Source organism: Pelobates fuscus, chromosome 4 (genome assembly GCF_036172605.1).
Source record: "Pelobates fuscus isolate aPelFus1 chromosome 4, aPelFus1.pri, whole genome shotgun sequence".
In the NCBI taxonomy this organism is placed as follows: domain Eukaryota; kingdom Metazoa; phylum Chordata; class Amphibia; order Anura; family Pelobatidae; genus Pelobates; species Pelobates fuscus.
In genome coordinates, this window is record NC_086320.1 from 32140414 (window position 1) to 32163578 (window position 23165).

A 23165-nucleotide genomic window follows, 5' to 3' on the forward strand; every position below is an offset into this window, starting at 1 on the left:
ATTATATGATGAAATCATCTGGTCTGGTCATTATAATTACTGTTAAAAGGGACACCTTCCTCATCCTTTTGTTCTTTTATCTTTTTTCTTATATCCTTTACCTAAAAGGTTTTCATTCATTATTTCTGCTTGTCCTTGATAGATATCTGCATCAGTGCAAGTTCAACGTATTCTAAATAATGGACTACCAGAATATTCTTTAAAATGCCGTTAGAGTGACAGCTGGAGTGTTAAATTAAACTTTTTGTATCCAATGGTTAAAAGTATGTTTTTGTTTTGATATACCCATTTTCAATACAGATGGTAAGATCTAGAAAATTATCATTCACTTTACTGATTGATGAGTTCAGTTTGATCATTATTATTTAGGAGTTCTAGAAAATGGTTAAGGGACTTCACTTCCCCATTCGAAACAAGCAGGATGTCATCTATATAGCGCATGTACAGGATCAGGTTCTGCAACCAGCCACAAAGATGAAAATGGATTCCCGGAACGCCATAAATAGGTTTGCATAGCTGGGTGCAAACCTGGTCCGCTTGTTTCATGTTATGCAGAGTGCTTTTAATGAAAGAGGAAAGTCTTACAAAGTAGCTATATCCCTCTGTAAATCAGGGAAGACCACAGTTGGTGAAACACGTCTTCTTTAATACATAGGCTGCTATTACATATCGGGGTGTTCAGTTATTTGGCATAAGCCTCACAGGGCTAACACAACTGCTTCAAACTTTTTTAACAATAGATCTGCTTAATCAGCTTCACTTACATCGAAATGCTGGCCGGTCTCCTCTTTCTCATCTCCCACATATCAGGATAAAATTGCAAGCCGGAGACTTACTGAGCTGTCATTTAAGAGATGAGGATAACGTTGATACCTGGGCTTACATCCAAGTGGGTTATCCATACCTGAATGGCTGCTTCTCACCTAACATGAAAGAGGTGTAGCCATCAGCAGTCACGATATAAAGTTACTTCATTACTGATTTCACATTCATTACTATGCTAGCTGACAGGTCATCACTGTGTCTCACTGGGATCGACTGTACTTGTGACACTTAAGACACTTCATCTATTCATTAAAACACCTGTTTTACCTGCTGCGTGATGCCCCTTGTCACTTGATGCTCCATTTAATTGTAAATCAGTTAGATTGCCAGCTTTAGTTTCATCTTGTTACCTGGCACAGGCAAATCCTTCGTTACCTACAACATGGTAGGGTTTCCTACACAAGAAATAATATCTTGAACCGCACAATGTAGACAATATTGGTTTGTGAATTATTTATGAAACCACTTTGTCAAATATATATCCTTTCCATCCTTGGATGGCAATGATATGCTGGGATGATCTAACCCCTGCTTACCTAACCACAGTGCTCTCAGGGGGTGGGTGGATTCGCAATTGCTAATCCAGTAATGTAATGTATGGGTCTTCAAAAGGGGAAAACAAACCCACAAAATACACTGATCAGCCTCAACATTAAATCCACTGACAGGTGAAGTGAATAACATTGATTATACCATTACAATGGCACCTGTCAAGAGATTGGACATATTACAGCAAGTGAACAGTCAGTTATTGTATTTTATGTTTTGAAAGCAGGAAAAATGGGCAAGCGATATGGTCTAAACAACTTTGACAAATAGTGATGGTGAGACGATTGGGTCAGAGCATCTCCAAAATAGCAAGTTTGGCAGGTTGTCACATTGTTCCTGGTATTCAGTGGTTAGTACATTCCAAAAGTGGTGCAAGGAAGGACAACAGGTGGACCTGCAAAAAGGTTCATGTCCGCACAAGGCTCATTGATGCATGTGAGGAGCGAAGGCTAGCCAGTCTGGTCAAGATATTTCCTTGGCCTCCAAACTCCCCAAATCTCAATCCAATCAAGCATTTGCGGGATGTGCTAGAACAACAAAGCCAAACCATGAAGGCCCAACCTAGCAATTTGCAGGACTTAAAGGTTTTGCTGCTAATGTCTTGATGCCAGATACCACAGGCCACGCTCAGAGGTCCTGTGGAGTCCATGCCTCAAAGCATCAGAACTGTTTTGGCAGGGAGACTTACACGATATTAGGCAGGTGATTTTAATGTTGTGGCTGATCAGTGTTTATATACTGAAAATGTGCATCACATTTAGCTTAATAAATGAGTTTTAAAAAGCTCTTAAAAACAAAAAGCGTACACATTGTTGATTTAAAGGCAATCTTACCAGTTAAGAGTTGCAGACAAATGGTCTCCCGAGTAATCCATGTAAACCATTAGGACTCATGATGAAATAACTTGATTTCAGTCATGATGAAGCTAGAGGACCCAAAATATATTTGTATGAAATGTTCCTCCAGACATTTTGCTAATTGAGCAGAAAGGTGCTTTATTTCAATTAATTGCCAAACCAGCTCTAACTGGACCCATAAAAGGTTCTTGCAGCATTCCACCTGCGATCACCTTAGCAATTTACCCTTGGTTTTTCCATATACCTGAATTGCCACTTTTCACAGATATTTATTGACAAATCTATTTACTATATCGTAAGTCTTGATAAACTCTATTTCTTAAGCGAACTACTCCATGCCCATCATTACTGAATAAGAAATGTGCATTTTTATAATTAATTAGTTAATAAAACACCCCCTTGGTTCCTCCTTCCCTTAACTCTCATGAGCTAAGAAGTGGCAGTAGCACTCTATTTGAGCATGCCTCCCTCTTCCCACATATCTCCTTTTGAGACCTCATATCAGACTTGCTTTGAGTGTGTGCAAGGAGGCACATGTGCACACGGAGGGATGCTTTCAGGATTTCTCAATGACAAGCCTCTAATAAGCTTTTTCCTTGAAAGTTAATTTTGGGGAAAAGGGGAGGACATACAGAAGCTTCAGCTCATAAAAACTGCAGCTCTTGCAAGCTGTTTTAAGATATCCCCCCAATGAACACATGCATTAAATATGTATTTATCTATTCATTAGGGGTATATTTACTAAATATTGATGCAATATTTGGGCAGTGGAGTGTCCCTTTAAATATGGAATATATGCATTTTTTTTTAAAAATGTGGGAGGTTTTAAGATTTGCAGCCATTAACTTATCCACAACTCTTAACTCCTAGATGAAGTAGGTGTCATTTTTGTTTCTCAGATAGTGACATTTGGTACATTTTGTCATCTACCACGGAAGCCTGGTGTTCATTAGTGTTTATTGTTTCCTGTTAACGCGTTCATATCGGGTATGGCACAACCGCTTATAGAATTCATGATAGCTACCATATCCCTGTTTGGCAGCTGTTAAAAGGATGCCCATATCACTAAGATTGGTGGTACCGGGCTACTTCATGATGCTTCACTAGTGAGTAGACTTGTGCACGAGGGAAAATTTGTTTCAGCCAATCTAATTTTCCTTAAAATAAAATAACAAGCATAGAAACAACATTTTATTCAATGATTTTCTTTAATAATAATAATAATAATAATAATATACAAACATAAATTAAGAGCACCAAGAATATACAATCCTTTTTCTTTTTGTTTAGTGAAGAACTAGAAAAGTCTATATTCACTAAGCAGTGAGTCCTTTTGAACTGGTGTTGTTACTGAAATTCGATTTATTTATTTTTTTACATCAATTGTTTTGGTTTGAATCATTAATGGTGGCCGTCAGCATCTCACTGTTTAGTGAATGAAACCTAAGTGCTAAGTGTTCTTCCACTAAAAATTGGTTAATATGTTTCTACGCACATGCCTTTTTAAAATTTGTTTTATAGTATAGTATTACAATGATTCTAACAAGAATGTGCTGACAGGCTGTCTTGAGTTTGGTAGCAAGTGACTGGAGATAAGTCTGCTATGCATCCGTAGGACATGATTGATGACAGTCTCATCTATTGTGATGGACAATCCTGCGAACCTACCTTTTATGACGGTGAAGAGTTTTTTGACATTTTCAAGACTAACCATCATGCAAACCGAATCAACCCAGCAAATTTAGTCAATTATTTCATATTCTGTCAAGTCCTATTTGTGTCGTGCGAAGGGAGTTTGTCCGTGACATGTATTGTATTTGGCAAACCTTTGTTAGAATGAGTCTCAGTTATGACCACCGTGACATTAATTTTCTCACCAATGTTTTATAAAGTAATTTAAAACGATTTACAAAATAGCCAGCATTATAACAAGGAAAAAAATATTTCGACAGAAAATTCAGTAATCTGATTTTTTAACCTTGCAGATATTTAGTCGGTAATTGACTGACATACAGTGGAAAAAAGGCACAGAGGGGACAATTTCATTTATTACATTCATTAGAATTCCTGTGAAATAGATGGCCCTTTGTAGTGAAGGAGGGGGGGACTGTAACATCATTTGCAGGTTCTTTGAAGACGAAGTAGCTGGTTCTATAGCTGAGAAATGTATTACAAGGCTGGGCAAGGACAATCAGTGGAGCAAAGGGCAAGGACAGTGAGGTAAGATTGGGGTAAGGCTGAAAAAAAGTTAATCAAGTTTATCAGACTCGTTTCTATGCTAGCAAGGACAAATTGGAGTTTAGTGGGATTTATTGTGATATATTTTAATTTGCATAATGATGCAGATAGTTGAAGAGTCAACAGGAACACTTAAATTATAAACCATTGTGTTCTTCAGGGTGAACCCAATTCTAGCATTTTAATCAGCCGTTGTCTTGTGAGCCACAGTTCACTTCTTCTGAAGCCACATGACCATATGGAAAACCATATGTTCTTTCCCTGTCCCCCTCTCCTCCCCCTGTCTTGGTGCTCATCAACAAAAAATACCTAATAAATGACTTGTTCTTTTCAATGTTAATTTCATTTAATCCTTCTTAGATCTTTTTCACTAGGTATTCTGTTGTGTAAATAACCAGAAAAGGCTTACCATAAATCTGTATAAGACCCTTAAACTCAGGGAAACAAATACAAAGGAAGTGGTTTTTCATTTTCTTAATCATCACATAAGAGGCAGTTGTTTATTTTTTTTATGTTTTTTTTTTATAAATTCTTAATACAAAGAGACATCACGTAATAACATCAGAATCATATTAAAAACTGGATTTTACATTTTTTTTATTTTTGACATAGTTTATAGCATGTTACAGAATTAAAAACTGTCTCCTTTTCACGTTGAGTTGTCAAAAAAGTTTACTTCAGTGTTGTTGTGAGTTAAGCTGGTAGATAGAGGACATTTTGTTAAGTAAGTTAACGATAGGGAACGTTTAACATAAAATCCCTTGTTAAAAGAAAACTGCTGGTTGACCTTTGCGTAGTCATTCCTGGCTGATGTAAAGCTTATGGATTTCCCCAGCGGGTCTCCCCTTGGTCTCTCCCCACCTTTCAACTCAGACAAGTTAATCCTCTGAGGGAGGCCGTACCTTTTGATATTTATTCATACAGTTCTGGACTATAGCTGGAAGTTAATCCATCAGACGGTTGTCCTCTAATTTTGTTTTTATGTCTTGTAAAGTCAGAAGAGGCAGTTGTTTTTAACCTGTTCAACACTAAGCACTTTTAATTAAACAAAACATTTATTTATTTAAACCACAAAAGGCATAGCCAGCATAATTAAATGTATATAATGTTGATAATGGTATTTAAACACTTAAATTATGTAGATTTGCCAAGTTTGGTTGTTATATCCTTTCATACCTTATGGAATTATTAGGGCAGACAATTGCCTCCATTTTTGTCGAACAGATAATGGTCAGATATTGTGCTTAAGTAACACTCCTAAAGGAACATTAAAGCGTTAGGAATACAAATGTGTATTCCTAACGCTGTAGTGCCCTAGACACTGTTTAGGTGACTACCCCATCCCCATCCATGGCTGGCTCTGCCTCTTCGGCATCATCGGCTAAAATCATCAGAAAATGCCACACAAAATTATTAAAGCAATATGTTATCCACATTATACATTATTTTTAAATCATCATTTTCTGGCAATGGACTTAAGCTCGAGAGAATTAAAACTAGTCCTACCTGCAAGGCATGGATCATTTAGTACTTCTGAGAGTTCATTTACATTGTGATTGGTTGGATGTGTTAGCCTCTATGACTTTTGGCGTATACTTCACTTGCATAATACAAAAAGATGCATACACGTTTCTAATGTATAAACATTTCTAATGTATAAACGTAGATAGTAAAGTCTGGAATACAGGCAGCATATAAAAAAATTGTAGTGAAATTTTTTTTTACAAATGGCAGAAAATGCAGATGTTCACGGAGTATACAATACATTTAGTAATTCTTATTAGACCCATAGGGTTACATAAAAAAACATTAAAGTGTACTCACAACAACATGTAACAAAGCACCACTGTGGTGTAAAGAGGTAAAAAGAATCAGCAAAATATTGCTTGACTACTACTGTGCTCGCAAGGCAAATTAAATAGCTCACTGCACCTAACAAAACCCAACCCTTCCTAATTACCTTTATGAAAGAGGCAGGTTGCCTAAACTGAGGTAAGTGATGTGAATCACATGTAAATGTAGCAAATATGCATATTAATTGCATTCTTATTGGCTGGATGTGTAAGCATATATGACTTCTGGCGGACATTCACTTACATTGTACGTGTGTGAGATTTATTACCGTATTTTTCGGACCATAAGGCGCACTGGGTTATAAGGCGCAATATCATTGATCGACTGCTAACGGGTTTATTTTCATACATAAGGTGCACCGGGTTATAAGGCGCACGCATTAAATGGAACAAAACGAAATGATTGGAGACTGTGCAGGGAGACTGACAGGTCTCCCTGCAGCTGCTGGCAGCCACACCAGACCCCAGCTCCTCCCTCTCCTCGGACTGACAGGCTGGCACAGTCCGAGGGGAGGATTTATTATAATAATCATTAGCGGCTGTCAGCCTGGCCCCAGCTTAATGCGGCCCACCGGGAAATTTCCCGGTATCCTGGTGGGCCAGTCCGGCCCTGCAAGCAGTGCAGCTTCGTAGCTTACCAAGGCCGTGTTAAAACATGTTGACAGATTTTTGAGCGCCGCGTACCACATAAAATCGGTTCTAGGACAGAAAGCACAACCATACATTAGGCGCACCGCATTATTAGGCGCACTGTCGATTTTTGAGAAAATTAAAGGATTTTAAGTGCGCCTTATGGTCCGAAAAATACGGTACTTTGGACGTGTGCAGGTGTGTTGCCTCAGTGCTGGAAATTAGATAAATAATGTTTATTAAACCTAACTTTCTAAACACCAGAGGAGGGTGGAGAGAGATTACAGTAGAGATCAGTAGGGTACTTATAATCCTGAAAAAAAACAATTGTTATCTACAAGATGCAGGAATATTAATTGAAATATGTTTTAGAGGACATGCTTGCATGCATATATCCCCTTATCGAAGACTACTTATCCCAAACATGTTTTAACCTCAGGAAATATGTAGTGCTCTTAAAATCATTATATTGTAAAAATGTGCAAATATGTTCAAAGCTTGCAATTTATAATTAAAGTGTCAGCTGGAAAGAGAAATCTAAGTGTAATTACTAGCACTGTAATTAAATGGTGGCCCTTGTATAATAAGCTAGTACATCAGTAATTTGCAGTCTTCTTTTCTAATTTGGTAACTAAATTGCATTTCACTCGCCCTAATGGTAAGACAAGATGTTGATGTAAGGACTAGCAGCCAGATTATATGCATATAGCTATGTATAGATAATGGTCTGCACGGACAAGTTAATTAACCTATTTTCGGAGTAACTATATGATGACTGCTGAGATTTCACATACACATGAGAAGTTGTAACCAGCACAGAGTTTGTCGAAGACCATCTGGCCATGTTAAACTAGACTTCATAATCTCTCAGGATTTCCAGAAGCTGTAAATAAAATACAAATTTTTACATTTTATTTTGTGTTAAGGAAAAGCACAAATGCACCATAAATGGTTCTGTAAGAGAGGGTGGGAAAAAAATCATGTCAAAAGAATAGATAAGGGATGATTTTATAAACCCCTTTCCCTCGCAGTGTGTATACTTGTTTTTATTTAGCATTGATAATACAATTTAGGTCATACATTCCAACTTACCTCTTCTTTCCTCCAGTGCAGTTTTTATAAAATACAGAGAAACAAGTTATTCTGCGAGTGCTCTATCTTGTCTCTCTTCATATCTCCATATGACAGTCTCCCTCCTTCCATCACAATCTACAGCAACATTCGTCACCCGAAGTTAATGTTTTCATTCTGGCAATTTGAGAGGAGAGGGGCAAGCGTGTGGACCTTGAGCTCGTAGACTATATCACGAGAATTCTTTGCAGACTGTAATCAGCGATTGCACATTTATTTAATGTAACTGTACTTGCTAAATGTGAGAATTATGCTCACATTATGTTAATGCTTTGACGGCATTGTTAGAAAGTTGCATTCCCAGAAATCCCATCAAATTCTTTAAAAACATTCATAAGCAACCCCATTTTTTTATTTTTACACCTGATGCATGTTACAATGCTGTTCTCTCTGCCTTTATACAAATAATTCAGGCCAAGTGTCTAATATCCTAAAGTATAATATGGTAACTGTATAGCAAATATTTAATGACCCTGTCTTTCGTGCATCAGGTTAACTTCGAGTGAAAGTGTGGGGTGGGTAAGAGTAGATTGAATAGAAGAAAGAACAGGTTAATATTGTAGATCAAAGGAAAGCCAATAAACAGAGTGGAATGGGGAGAGAAAAGTGTAACAGGCATTGTCCACAATGTCAATGGGTTAATTCTATTCCATTCCAAGGGAGTCCCCAAATCCATCAGAGATAGAGAAAACATTGTCAAAAAATGTTAAGAAATAGCATGGGTTATACATGAACAAAAAATGAGAATAAAGTAATGACATGCATTATATATAAAAAAAAAAAAGGTAATGAAAAGCATAAGACCTAGACTTAATAAACAGGTTTCACGCAGTAACAGGAGTGCAACGAGTTAGGCTATTCTGAGCAACAGAACAGGGTCCAACATTGAACACATGGATGGCAAAAGAATGAGGAGACAGACTTATAAGGGCATAACAGGCAGATGTAGAAGTAAGGCTCAGAGAAATAAAAGTGTCAACTCAGCCCTTCATCCCTCCGAGGTCGATAAAATGAGTACCATTAATTGGGTAATAATAACATCTTTTACTATTCAGCTGCTGATTTGGTTAATTCTGGACCTTTGAGTCTCACTTGGAGAAAGGCGCTATATAAATACTAGTTAATATTATATATAAGTGCGTGTATCATGTCTTTTCACACTTTCTTACCATATTAATTGCGGATACTGATCACAAGACGATTTATATTCAACAATGTATCACAAAGTTTGCACTGCAGTGCCCCATTTTTATTTTTTTTTTACCATATGGTTGTTTCGATGGTAACCTGATTAGTCAATGCTTATATTTCCCAAATGTGATTTTCTCTTTTCTTTTTTTGCAATTTCGATTACCATATTTTCTTTTACTGCTGGGCATTAGCACTGAATCATACGTGCGCCATCAACAAAATTTCACACCCACATGTTCTACCTATTTTAGCTGCGAGGCTAACACATTTTAATCAAAGAGCATTGTGTGCAGATTTGATAAGCAAATCTAAATCTGCCTGTTAAACCTTTCTGACTCTCCCTCCCACATCCTCCTTCTACGTGTACTTGTATTCATGATGAGGTGACATTAGCCTACATCGAGAATGAATCAGATTCTCACACATTATAGAGTAGTCCTCTTTCCTACTTTGTTGTGTGTTAGCTCGTCTCGGAGCTAAACTGTGCTTAATTGAAACATATAACTTTAGCAGTTTATTTTGACATCTGTCATTTGACAAGTCAGTACAAATAATTTATCCTACATACTTGTATAGACACTTTTTTAGTATATTATATAATAATATCTTTCTGAACGCCCACGTGCATTTCTGTGCCTGCAGACACACATTTTACTGTGTTATTTGAATTCCAGGCATTTATTCTACATGATTCTAAAGTGGAAGCTCACATTTTTTTTTTTTTTTTTTTTTTATTGGGCGATAGTTGATGCCTCATCTCATTTGAAATTGAGATTAGTGGACTAGAGTACTTACCGAAATACATAAATCATCACAATCACTTAGTGAATGAAAATGCTTAGCTTCCAGTGGTTGGATGTTCTATCCCTGAGCAGCCGCTGTCCAGCTGGGAACAGAAGCGTACGCTAAGAGGAGAGAATGCTTTGATATGTTTCTGATTATATATTGTCTAATGACGAAGCATCAGTGATAGAGAAAAACATGTCAAGTTTGTCTTTTTCGACCTGCCGAGTTTAACCCTTATATTGCCATTGTACTTTGTTTCTAATGGAATAAACTAAGGTTTGTATATGATAGATTTATAATTGCATCATGTATGGTTACATTGCCTGGGGTGGGGGCTAGTCCAAAGGATTGATATTTTTTTGCCATGACCTCAGTTTCCAATAGTGCTGTACTATGTGCCAGCATTTTAGCATCTGTGTGAGGTCTACGACGATGTTGTGACACCAGCATTAGGTGCCACAGTGTTCACTACACAGCAATGACAACATAGTCCATCACAAGGACACGTTGAGGGGGTGTCCGGGTTTAGGGAAGACCTCAAAGCCCTAATCCACGCTTTCCCCTTTTAAGAAAACATGTTGTTTTTTGAACTCTCCAATTATGCATCAGGCTTAAAATGCCCAAGATTAGCTAGAATATCTGAGACCCGCGAGTCTCACTGTTTGAAAAGCTATATATATATTCACTTCTACACAAAATTAGAAACAAAATATAAAGATATTCACCCAAAAAAAATTACCGTATATACTTGAGAATAAGACGAGTTTTTCAGCACATTTTTTGTGCTGAAAACCCCCCACTCGTCTTATACTCGAGTGAGTGTCTGTATTATGGCAACTTACATTGCCATTACCAGCCCGGCGGTCCTGTTAGGGGCTGGCAGAGAGCTGTTACTTACCTTCACAGCAGCTCCTGGCAGCTCCCTTCTCTCTCCTCCGGTCGGCTCCCTCTGCACAGTGGGAGCCGACCGGAGGAGAGAGAAGGGAGATGACAGGAGCTGCTGTGAAGGTAAGTTACAGCTTCCTGCCAGCCCCCCTCCTACAGCCTATCCACTGGACCACCAGGGAGTGAGAGCCCCCTTCCTGGCCAGCTAACAAGCAGGGAGGGGGAATGAATAAAATATAAATAAAAAATTAAATTAAATAAAAATATATTAATAATATTAAAAATAATAATAATAATAATAGAAAAATAAAATATAAAATATAAAAAAATAATAATTTACCATTAAAATAATAATAATTATAGAAAAATAAAATATAAAAAATAATAATTTAATATTAAATTAATAATAATAATTAAAAAAATAATAATAATGCCCACCCCCCACCAAGGCTCTGCATCAGACACACAAACACACTCTGCATCACATACACACACACTCTGCATCACATACACACACACTGCATTCTACACACACACACTACGCACACTGCATTCATACACACACACACACACTGCATTCATACACACACACTGCATTCATACACCCACACTGCATTCATACACACACACTGCATTATACACACACACACACACACTACGCACATTGCATTCATACACACACACACACTGCATTCATACACACACACTGCATTCATACACACACTACACGCACTGCATTCATACACACACACTGCATTATATACACACACACACTACAAACACTGCATTCATACACACACACACTGCACTAATACACACACACACTGCATTCATACACACACACACTGCACTCATACACACACACACACCACATTCATACAAACACACACACACTGCATTCATTATATACACACACTGTAAATAAATATTCAATTAATATAATTTTTTTAGGATCTAATTTTATTTAGAAATTTACCAGTAGCTGCTGATTTCCCACCCTAATCTTATACTCGAGTCAATACGTTTTCCCAGTTTTTTGGGGTAAAATTAGGGGTCTTGACTTATATTCGGGTCGACTTATACTCAAGTATATACGGTAGCTAGAAATCTTTTAAAAATGTTTTTGAAAAACTTATCATATACTACTTATCAGTAGTATATAGATGTACTCGGTTGAGACAGCCAATAGAAAAATCAGCATGATTTACAATTTAGTTTGTGTTCTGAAGTCTTTAATTTGTCAGAATTAATGTTTGTTTCTCAAGAATCTCCTTACCAAAAAACCTAAATCAGGATGAAGAAAATTTAAGGTTTCTAGTTGATGGAAACCCATTCTCAAATGTATACAGTTGTACATTTGTTTTTAAATACAATATAATGTAATACCTTGTTTTGTGTCAGTTTGTATAAATGACCTGTTATTTTCATTCTGTGAAGTTTCAATAAGGAAAGGTTAGCAGTTACAATCATACACGGTAAAGCCCCCCAGTACTACTTTATTGAACATAAAACACCAGTTCAGTTCTTGGATAGATTTAAGTGTTTTACCAACAGGAAACAACACTTCATTACACAGAATTAAAGACTTACTTAGATTAAAAACCTATCAATTTTAATTGTATCTGTTAATCAAAATAAAGAAAAATAAAATAAAAATCAGGGGCAGTCCCTATTGTTACCATTTATTTACAGAAATACAGTTTGAAAATATGGGAAATAGAGTGGAAATATTGTGCAATATTTTGATGTTAAGTAGTGTTGGAATAACTCACAAAAGCCTTAAAATACAAAAAATGTTCTGAAGGGTTCAAAGCCTGTCTGGCTTGATTACTCAAAACTCTCTTCTCTTCCACTCTTCTTTCCGAATCACTCTACTTGTCCTACTTCCATTTGCCCATTGTCTTTCCGAATCACTCTACTTTCCCTACTTAGAATTGTTTGTCTTTCTGAATCACTCTACTTGCCCTACTTCCATTTGTCCATCTTCTTTCCTAACCACTCTACTTGCCTTACTTCCATTTGTCCATCTTCTTTCCTAACCACTCTACTTGCCCTACTTCCATTTGTCCATCATCTTTCCTAACTACTCTACTTGCCCTACTTCCATTTGTCCATCATCTTTCCTAACCACTCTACTTGCCCTACTTCCATGTGTCCATCTTCTTTCCTAACCACTCTACTTGCCTTACTTCCATTTGTCCATCATCTTTCCTAACTACTCTACTTGCCCTACTTCCATTTGTCCATCATCTTGCCTAACCACTCTACTTGCCCTACTTCCATTTGTCCATCTTCTTTCCTAACCACTCTCCCAACCCTTTTTCTACCCTCACATCTTCATTTCCATCTTCCGTTCCTCCACCTCGAATTTTACATGCTTGGCTTGCACATCTTATGTTCCTTTACTTTTTCTGTAACTCTACTTCCACATTCTCTCCTACTATTTATTCTGGATCTTTCCTCATTTCCATTCTCTAACTGCTTTATTGTTTATTCTGTCCCTCTTTTTTCCCTGTATAATTTTCTCCACCTTCTATTAAGATCATTCTATCTGCACCTCTGTTGTCACCCATTATTCATATGCGTTTCTGCTCACTTCCGCTATCTATCTCCATTGGATCGATCGATAGATATCTCATTGAGTTCCACTACTATGAAAGCAGCTAATCTCTTAGGACATCATACAACTGCTTATGCTTTAACACAAATCTGACACCTTGCCAATTCCTCGATATATTTTATTGCATTTTAACATCATGTATACTTCGTCCCCTCCATTCTATAAAGTTAAGCTTCAATTTCAACTGAAATGAGGTTTGGCTGTCTAGACCACCCGACTATGATATTCCATTGGAAAAAAGGAATGTAAATATAGTACAATGGGATACAAACAATATTACTATATTTTTGTTAATTGCAGGAAAATTGCAATCACAGTTTAGCAGTCTAGGAATTAAAACCATAAGGAGAAACATTTATATTTTATGATATTTTTTAATTGAGCTTTGGTAATTGCTATCTGTTTATGTTAAATTAGTATGTTTTGTACTAAACAACTAATTAGACTAATGCTTTTGTTCCTATTGTGCTCTTAACCAATTTATTTATACAGTATAACAGTTCTCACTTGGATGGTCTGCATCTATGTATATAATGATTGAACTCATGCATGTACAGATTTTGATTGCTTCTGGATAAATAATTTATCTTACTGGAATTACATCATTAAATTGATCGGTCATGGCTGAAATATATTAATCTCTGTATGTGACCTCATTGGATTATTTTTCGTTTTAAAAAACGTACCATGTAATCAGTCATTGACAACATAAAACTATTATTTATGAATTGAATTTACCAGAAAAGGCTTAACCTTATGATCGCCAGTGAGGACTTTCCAACCCAACACAAAATATTTTAAGATATAGGCTATCTATATAGACTAAATCTAAGTTTCTTACAACTTTCAATCCAACTATTTAGAAAACTGAACATCTACTATATTGCTTTCCATCCATATATAGTTTAAATATGCCAAAGCTTCCTCCAACTAGACTTGTGCACAATGAGAAATTTTGCTTTTGGCTGGACCATTTTTTTTCACAAAAGAAAAATATTAGTTCGGGAATTAACAAATTATGGCCGTATGTCCTTTCAGCTTGACATAAATTCAGTAACAAAAAAAACCGTCAGACCAAAAGGGTGTGAAAATGAGCCGATCGGTGTACTGAAATATATATATGTAGTCTTGAGGAAGGACCGCGTTGAGGTGCATTTTAATGTAATATACAAATGAATATTTTTTTTTATTTTTTACTTAAAGTCCTGTGAGTGGCCATTTCCTTATATTTTTTATTTTTTTTTATTTTGCTATATAACTCATTCCACAATGGTAGCATGCAGGTATTGTAAACCTGTAAAATTATGTAATTTTGCTTTAAAAAAAATATGGAAAAGTTAGTGCCTTCATACCCATTGTTTTATATATAATATATACAGTATATATAATGTAAATAATATGTATATATTTTGCAGTACACTGACAGGAGAGTTTTCTCACCATCTGGTTCTTGGATCAATTGAGAAAAAGTACGCAGATGAGGGAAAGCAGTAAAAAAAAGAAAAAAATCTATATTTATATATCTTTATTTTACTCATCCTCCTTGTTTTCACTCAATTGCTCACTTTTTACTCGATCTGTGAATAAAGCCAACATTTCGTGACTGTTGCAATCAATAATCTATTTTTCCCCCATCATCCATCTCTTTTTTTGCCATCACTGGTGGGATTCAGAATCACGATTTAAAATTAACATGCTCGACCACTGCGCAAGTCATTTGGATCATGATTCGGATACATGCGGGCTCAGATGAACATGAAATGAACACTGATCAGCACAAATTTAGGCAAACTGAAGTTAATTTTCAAGTCTACCGCCGACATAATCGAAGGCAGATGCAAAGTCAGTCTTTTTTGCTCACAATTAAATCTTGGTTTTGTGGCTTTCATTCTGCAGAGATCTCAATGAGAGCCTGGTGGCATTAATTCCAGCTTGATAAATACACAGATTTACCAACTCAGCACTTTGTCACAAGCTTGCTACTTTATTTCAATACAATTCAGTGAACTGGGAGTAAACTCCAATATATGTCAGGGGTCTGGTAGGAAAGGGGTGCTGACCAGTGCAGCAAACTCTATAGATGGAACCCAGAATTCAAAGAAACCAATATACACACAAATCAAGGCAAAAATTAAGTACAGTATATTGATATTTACAAGAAAGACACTTAAATAAAATACAAACACAGATAACTGAATGTAGCAGAAGGGTCTCTGGATACAGGGAACGTAGGAAAGGCCTCTGCATACAGGGATCATAGGAAAGACCTCTGGATACAGGGAATGCAGGAAAGACCTCTGGATAGAGGGAACGCAGGAAAGACCTCTGGATACAGGGAACGTAGGAAAGACCTCTGGATACAGGGAACGTAGGAAAGCCTCTCTATACAGGGAACGTAGGAAAGGCCTCTGAATACAGGGAACATAGGAAAGGCCTCTGGATACAGGGAACGCAGGAAAGGCCTCTGAATACATTGAACGTAGGAAAGACCTCTGGATATAGGGAATGTAGGAAAGGCCTCTGAATACAGCGAACGTAGGAAAGACCCCTGAATACGAGGAATGCAGTAAAGGTCTCTGGATACAGGGAACGTAGGAAAGACCTCTGGATACAGGGAACGCAGGAAAGGCCTCTGGATACAGGAAATGTAGGAAAGGCCTCTGGATACAGGGAATGCAGGAAAGGCCTCTTGTTACTGGGAACGTAGAAAAGGTCTCTGGATACAGGGAACGTAGGAAAGGTCTCTGGATACAGGGAACGCAGGAAAGGCCTCTGGATACATGGAAAGGGAGAAAAGGTCTCTGGATACAGGGAACGTAGGAAAGGTCCCTGGATACAGGGAATGTAGGAAAGGCCTCTGGATACAGGGAATGTAGGAAAGATCTCTGGATACAGGGAACGCAGGAAAGGCCTCTGAATACAGGGAACATAGGAAAGACCTATGGATAGAGGGAATGTAGGAAAGGCCTCTGGATACAGGGAACGTAGGAAAGGCCCCTGAATACAAGGAACGCAATAAAGATCTCTGGATACAGGGAATGTAGGAAAGACCTCTGGATACAGGGAATGCAGGAAAGGCCTCTGGATACAGGAAACGTAGGAAAGGCCTCTGGATACAGGGAATGCAGGAAAGGCCTCTGGATACTGGGAACGTAGAAAAGGTGTCTGGATACAGGGAATGTAGGAAAGGTCTCTGGATACAGGGAACGCAGGAAAGGCCTCTGGATACTGGGAACATGGAAAAGGTCTCTGGATACAGGGAACGTAGGAAAGGTCCCTGGATACAGGGAAGGTAGGAAAGGTTCCTGGATACAGGGAACGTAGGAAAGGCCTCTGGATAGAGGGAATGCATGAAAGGTCTCTGGATACAGGGAATATAGGAAAGGCCTCTGGATACAGGGAACGTAGGAAAGGTCTCTGGATACAGGGAACGCAGGAAAGGGCTCTGGATACAGAAAATGTAGGAAAGGCCTCTGGATAGAGGGAAGCATAAAAGGTCTCTGGATACAGTGAACGTAGGAAAGGTCCCTGGATACAGGGAAAGTAGGAAAGGCCTCTGGATAGAGGGAACGCATGAAAGGTCTCTGGATACAGGGAATATAGGAAAGGCCCCTGGATACAGGTAACGTAGGAAAGGTCTCTGGATACAGGGAACGCAGGAAAGGCCTCTGGATACTGGGAACGTAGGAAAGGTTCCTAGATACAGGGAATGTAGGAAAGGCCTCTGGATACAGGGAACATAGGAAAGGCCTCTGGATAGAGGGAACGCATGAAAGGTCTCTGGATACAGGGAACGTAGGAAAGGTCTCTGGATACAGGGAACGTAGGAAAGGCCTCTGGATAGAGAGAAGCATGAAAGGTCTCTGGATACAGGGAACGTAGGAAAAGCCTCTGGATACAGGGAACATAGGAAAGGCCTCTGGATACAGGGAACGCAGGAAAGGCCTCTGGATACAGGAAACGTAGGAAAGGCCCCTCGATACAGGGAATGCAGGAAATGCCTCTGAATACAGGGAACATAGGAAAGACCTCTGGATAGAGAGAATGTAGGAAAGGCCTCTGGATACAGGAAACATAGGAAAGACCCCTGAATACAAGGAACGCAATAAAGATCTCTGGATACAGGGAACGTAGGAAAGACCTCTGGATACAGGGAATGCAGGAAAGGCCTCTGGATACAGGAAATGTAGGAAAGGCCTCTGGATACAGGGAACGCAGGAAAGGCCTCTGGTTACCCGGGAACCTAGAAAAGGTGTCTGGATACAGGGAACATAGGAAAGGTCCCTGGATACAGGAAACGTAGCAAAGGCCTCTGGATAGAGGGAACGCATGAAAGGTCTCTGGATACAGGGAATATAGGAAAGGCCTCTGGATACAGGGAACGTAGGAAAGGTCTCTGGATACAGGGAACGCAGGAAAGGCCTCTGGATTCAGAGAGTGTAGGAAAGGCCTCTGGATAGAGGAAAGCATGAAAGGTATCTGGATACAGGGAACGTAGGAAAAGTCCCTGGATACAGGGAATGTAGGAAAGGTCCCTGGATACAGGGAAAGTAGGAAAGGCCTCTGGATATAGGGAACGCATGAAAGGTCTCTGGATACAGGGAATATAGGAAAGGCCTCTAGATACAGGGAACGTACGAAAGGTCTCTGGATACAGTGAACGTAGGAAAGGTTCCTAGATACAGGGAATGTAGGAAAGGCCTCTGGATACAGGGAACATAGGAAAGGCCTCTGGATAGAGGGAACGCATGAAAGGTCTCTGGATACAGGGAACGTAGGAAAGGTCTCTGGATACAGGGAAAATAGGAAAGACCTCTGAATTCAGGGAATGTAGGAAAGGCCTCTGGATACAGGGAATGTAGGAAAGGCCTCTGGATAGAGAGAAGCATGAAAGGTCTCTGGATACAGGGAACGTAGGAAAAGCCTCTGGATACAGGGAACATAGGAAAGGCCTCTGGATACAGGGAACGCAGGAAAGGCCTCTGGATACAGGAAACGTAGGAAAGGCCTCTCGATACAGGGAATGCAGGAAATGCCTCTGAATACAGGGAACATAGGAAAGACCTCTGGATAGAGAGAATGTAGGAAAGGCCTCTGGATACAGGAAACATAGGAAAGACCCCTGAATACAAGGAACGCAATAAAGATCTCTGGATACAGGGAACGTAGGAAAGACCTCTGGATACAGGGAATGCAGGAAAGGCCTCTGGATACAGGAAATGTAGGAAAGGCCTCTGGATACAGGGAACGCAGGAAAGGCCTCTGGTTACCCGGGAACCTAGAAAAGGTGTCTGGATACAGGGAACATAGGAAAGGTCCCTGGATACAGGAAACGTAGCAAAGGCCTCTGGATAGAGGGAACGCATGAAAGGTCTCTGGATACAGGGAATATAGGAAAGGCCTCTGGATACAGGGAACGTAGGAAAGGTCTCTGGATACAGGGAATGCAGGAAAGGCCTCTGGATTCAGAGAGTGTAGGAAAGGCCTCTGGATAGAGGAAAGCATGAAAGGTATCTGGATACAGGGAACATAGGAAAAGTCCCTGGATACAGGGAATGTAGGAAAGGTCCCTGGATACAGGGAAAGTAGGAAAGGCCTCTGGATAGAGGGAACGCATGAAAGGTCTCTGGATACAGGGAATATAGGAAAGGCCTCTGGATACAGGGAACGTACGAAAGGTCTCTGGATACAGGGAACGCAGGAAAGGCCTCTGGATACTGGGAACATAGAAAAGGTCTCTGGATACAGTGAACGTAGGAAAGGTCTCTAGATACAGGGAATGTAGGAAAGGCCTCTGGATACAGGGAACATAGGAAAGGCCTCTGGATAGAGGGAACGCATGAAAGGTACAGGGATACAGGGAAGGTAGGAAAGGTCTCTGGATACAGGGAACATAGGAAAGACCTCTGCATTCAGGGAATGTAGGAAAGGCCTTTGGATACAGGGAATGTAGGAAAGGCCTCTGGATAGAGGGAAGCATAAAAGGTCTCTGGATACAGGGAACGTAGGAAAAGCCTCTGGATACAGGGAACGTAGGAAAGGCCTCTGGATACAGGAAACGCAGGAAAGGCCTCTGGATACAGGAAACATAGGAAAGGCCTCTGGATACAGGGTACGTAGGAAAGGCCTCTGGATACAGGGAACATATGAAAGACATCTGGATAAGTGGAGGACCAGACCAACAACATTGACAAGCTAGCAGACAAGAAACGGTGAGGCTCAACTAAATAGGGAGATCTTAATCACAAAGTAAGGCCAGCTGGGAACAGAGAGATATCTAAGTCTCCGTGCAGAAGCCTGGAATAGCACCACAGACAGGTAGTGGCACTGTGAGGTCCTGTAGTAGACTGAGAATAAACCAAATCGTGACACAATGTTATACAAATTGTCATGAAATAACAAGGGGATATCCGAAACCTCAAGGTTTTCAGTGTAGTAAATAAATTTGCCAGTGTACACCCCGAGATATTTTACTAATTGATCAGTGCCTACAACAATATGTTTAGATTAATAAAAAAATAAATGGTATGGTTAACATTGCGATTGTATGAGATCTGCCTTCAATATTTCTGTCACAAATTCTCAATAATCTATGCATTCTATAGATAGCGGTCAGTCTGTCTAGCTGTTTGGATCACCGGGCTCGTAGAAGAGGGGCACTTATCTGGACCAATAAATGTTTGTTTTTATTTGTTATCTCAAGGCTAATGGATGGAATAAAACTTCTGATATCATTTAAAATAAAGGACTTTAGATAACTGTGTTTCAATACACATACTGAAAGTTAATTGTTCATTAGACTTTTTGCATTTTGGTTTTCCAAAACTCTGTATGAAGGAATTGCAAAGCAAAGAAAACCGAACAATTGCTGAAACTACAAATTGATTTGTGATCATCTTTGGTGCCGAAATAAAAGATAATTGATGGCTGGGGGTCAGTCACTAAATGCTGATTTTATTCACAGATCAAATGAAAAGTGTACAATAAGTTGGAAAAAAGGAGAAGCAGAATAAATAGATATACATATTTTTATTTTATAGATTGAATAAATATTTAATATGTAAATATAGATATTTTTTTTACTTCTACTCTTCTTCTCACTTGATCTGTGAACCAAATGGCGCAAAAAATGCTCCTATCAGAGTACTGCAAACTATATTCATGATATTTATATTTTGTAGTGCATTGATTGCCTGATTGTCACGGCATTTTAGTTTGTCCGAATCATGTTTCCCTAAATCATTGCGTGGATAAAATTCATCTGAACCGAAACTTAAAATTTCGGATGAATCAATTTTATAGAAAACACATTTTTGTCACTACGCACAAGTCTATTATTTATTTGGGTTCCTCTTTAAGTTATATTTTCAGCTACAAACACATTATGATATGGTTGCTTTTGATTTGCTTTGACAGTACACATGAATCTTTGATTTTGGTATGAGAAGTCTCGTCTGCAGAACTTCTCCGGGGTTACCTCCTCCTTATGGAATACCCTCCAGCAAAACATTTGACTCTCCCTTTCTCTGCCATGCTTAAATAATTTCCTTAAAACACACTTCTTCAGAGAAGCCTAGCAGCTCACATCTTAAATCCTCAACCCTTACAAACTTCCACTGCCTTCTTCAATTTACTTTACTCCCACCCCTCCCATCCTTTTAAGTGCGTCCAGATAATTTGATTCACTTGCTTGCCTCTGTGTATTTCTTATCTCTATAGATTCTAAACTCATTTGGGCAGGGCCCTCTTTGCCTAGTGTTCCCATATGTCAAACATGCTTTATTAGAATAAAATGTTTGCCCGCTATATAAATAATTGCAATTATGGTCTATTTTGATGTATATATCACCTTTTAATATTATAACTCTACAGCCTAGCATAAACCCATTCCTGCCTTTATCTATTTTTTAGGAGCATCATTGCCTTAGAATTAAGATCTTAGGAGATTGCTATTACTGCGTATCTGGTCTGCCAGAACCCCGACAAGACCATGCCCACTGCTGCGTGGAAATGGGACTAAGTATGATCAAGACTATTAGGTAAATTAACTGTGGTTTTGTTTGTTTTCTTGGTTGTGCTTGTTTGTTTGTGTTTTTATGTAGCCTGAGTACAGAATGAAACGTGTCACGTCCTCCCTGTATTGTTTACAGTAACTCAAAGAACGTATGAATAATTCAGCATGTTTGGGCGTTGTCTCGTTTATAAATATTACTGCGTTCTAGACCTATTACACTAATTATCAGCTTTCAAACAAAAAATTAACAAAGAGGCATTTATAATTCAGAGCAATAAAACCTCATGAGTATTTTGTGCTATTCAGCAATCTTTATTATTTTTTTAATCCACAGTTTGCACATAGAAGGTTGACGATACAATATTAAATTAAAAGGATATTCTGAAAATTACAAAGGTGCAAAGTTAAATCATAAAATACAATAGGAGCACTCACTGGACTTAAAAAAAGTGAAAACATTTATTCCATTAATTAAGTGACAAAACAGTAGTCTAGCCAGCAATGGGTCCTTTCCCAAGACAGCTGACACTCAACACATTTCACATTATATATCATAATCAATTTACCAATAAATAGTTAAAAATCATTCTATTCAACAGCCAAATCACTACAAAAGTACTATTGAGACCACTAAGGAACCACACCAGGGCAATTTGTTCCAGGACTCGGGGGGTTTATATAGCGACTAGTGCCAGGATAGCGACTTGAATCATTCCCAGAACGTGTATGTACGCTATCACAGGAATGACGCACGTCACCTTGCATCCTTAGTTTGCAAAAGGATCCAGTGTCAAAATTAATATCAGAGCAATGTGGCCATGGAGAGTGGTGATCCACACCAATATTGATGACATAAAGATGAGGTTTTGAAAAAGTACCTCTACCAGCTACTGGTATCTTCTTACTCTACTGCAGGTTGAGTAGTTCATCTCAGTCACAACTCTCGATGGTTGGGCTCCATACGTACACTGCTGTAAAAGTCAACCGAGAACATATTTTGTGGATGGGAGGCCACACATAAAACATTTTTCTAAACTAAAAGGCATTTAAAATGCAAAAGTACTGTATATTAATCTATTGCACATTGCAAAACATGAATGCTATGACACCAAACATTAATGGTTGATATATATTTTAAATAACAAGACCCTTAAGTTAGAAAGGCTTACGAAATAAATCTTCCAGTGACTTTTAAAAGATAATCTTTATAGCTCATCTTGAACATTGTTCTCAATCTTTTAATGACAGAGTGATCATTAACTTTAATCATAATCTGTTGCATTCATACTGCTTTTAATTAGAATTTTGTATTTGGGAATTCTTATCCCCAACCTCTGATGAGATATTATTGTAAGATCTTTTAAGATGTTTTAAATCAAATTATTTCTAGAACTTTAGAAAACAGTTTGAATATATGATACATATAATTATTTGATGCCTTAATTAATAATTGTAGTAGTTTTGAAATGATATGTTATTGCGTGTGATAATGACCTGTTTAATATAACAGTGGTGGTCAACAGGGTTTAATTCCACAACTCGTAGCCTTAGTGATGGCAATGTACATTATAAATCAATTGTATAAA

The 23165-nt window shown here is 38.4% G+C and overlaps 1 protein-coding gene across 1 annotated transcript in view; it reads left to right on the plus strand.

Annotated features, from left to right (window-relative positions):
- Positions 1-23165, plus strand: part of ADCY8 (adenylate cyclase 8) — a 278636-nt gene that overhangs the window by 137636 nt on the left and 117835 nt on the right. The window contains exon 5 of the mRNA XM_063451052.1: positions 21477-21604. Within this exon, the coding sequence (XP_063307122.1) occupies positions 21477-21604 (128 nt within the window). The remainder of the gene's footprint in view (positions 1-21476; positions 21605-23165) is intronic.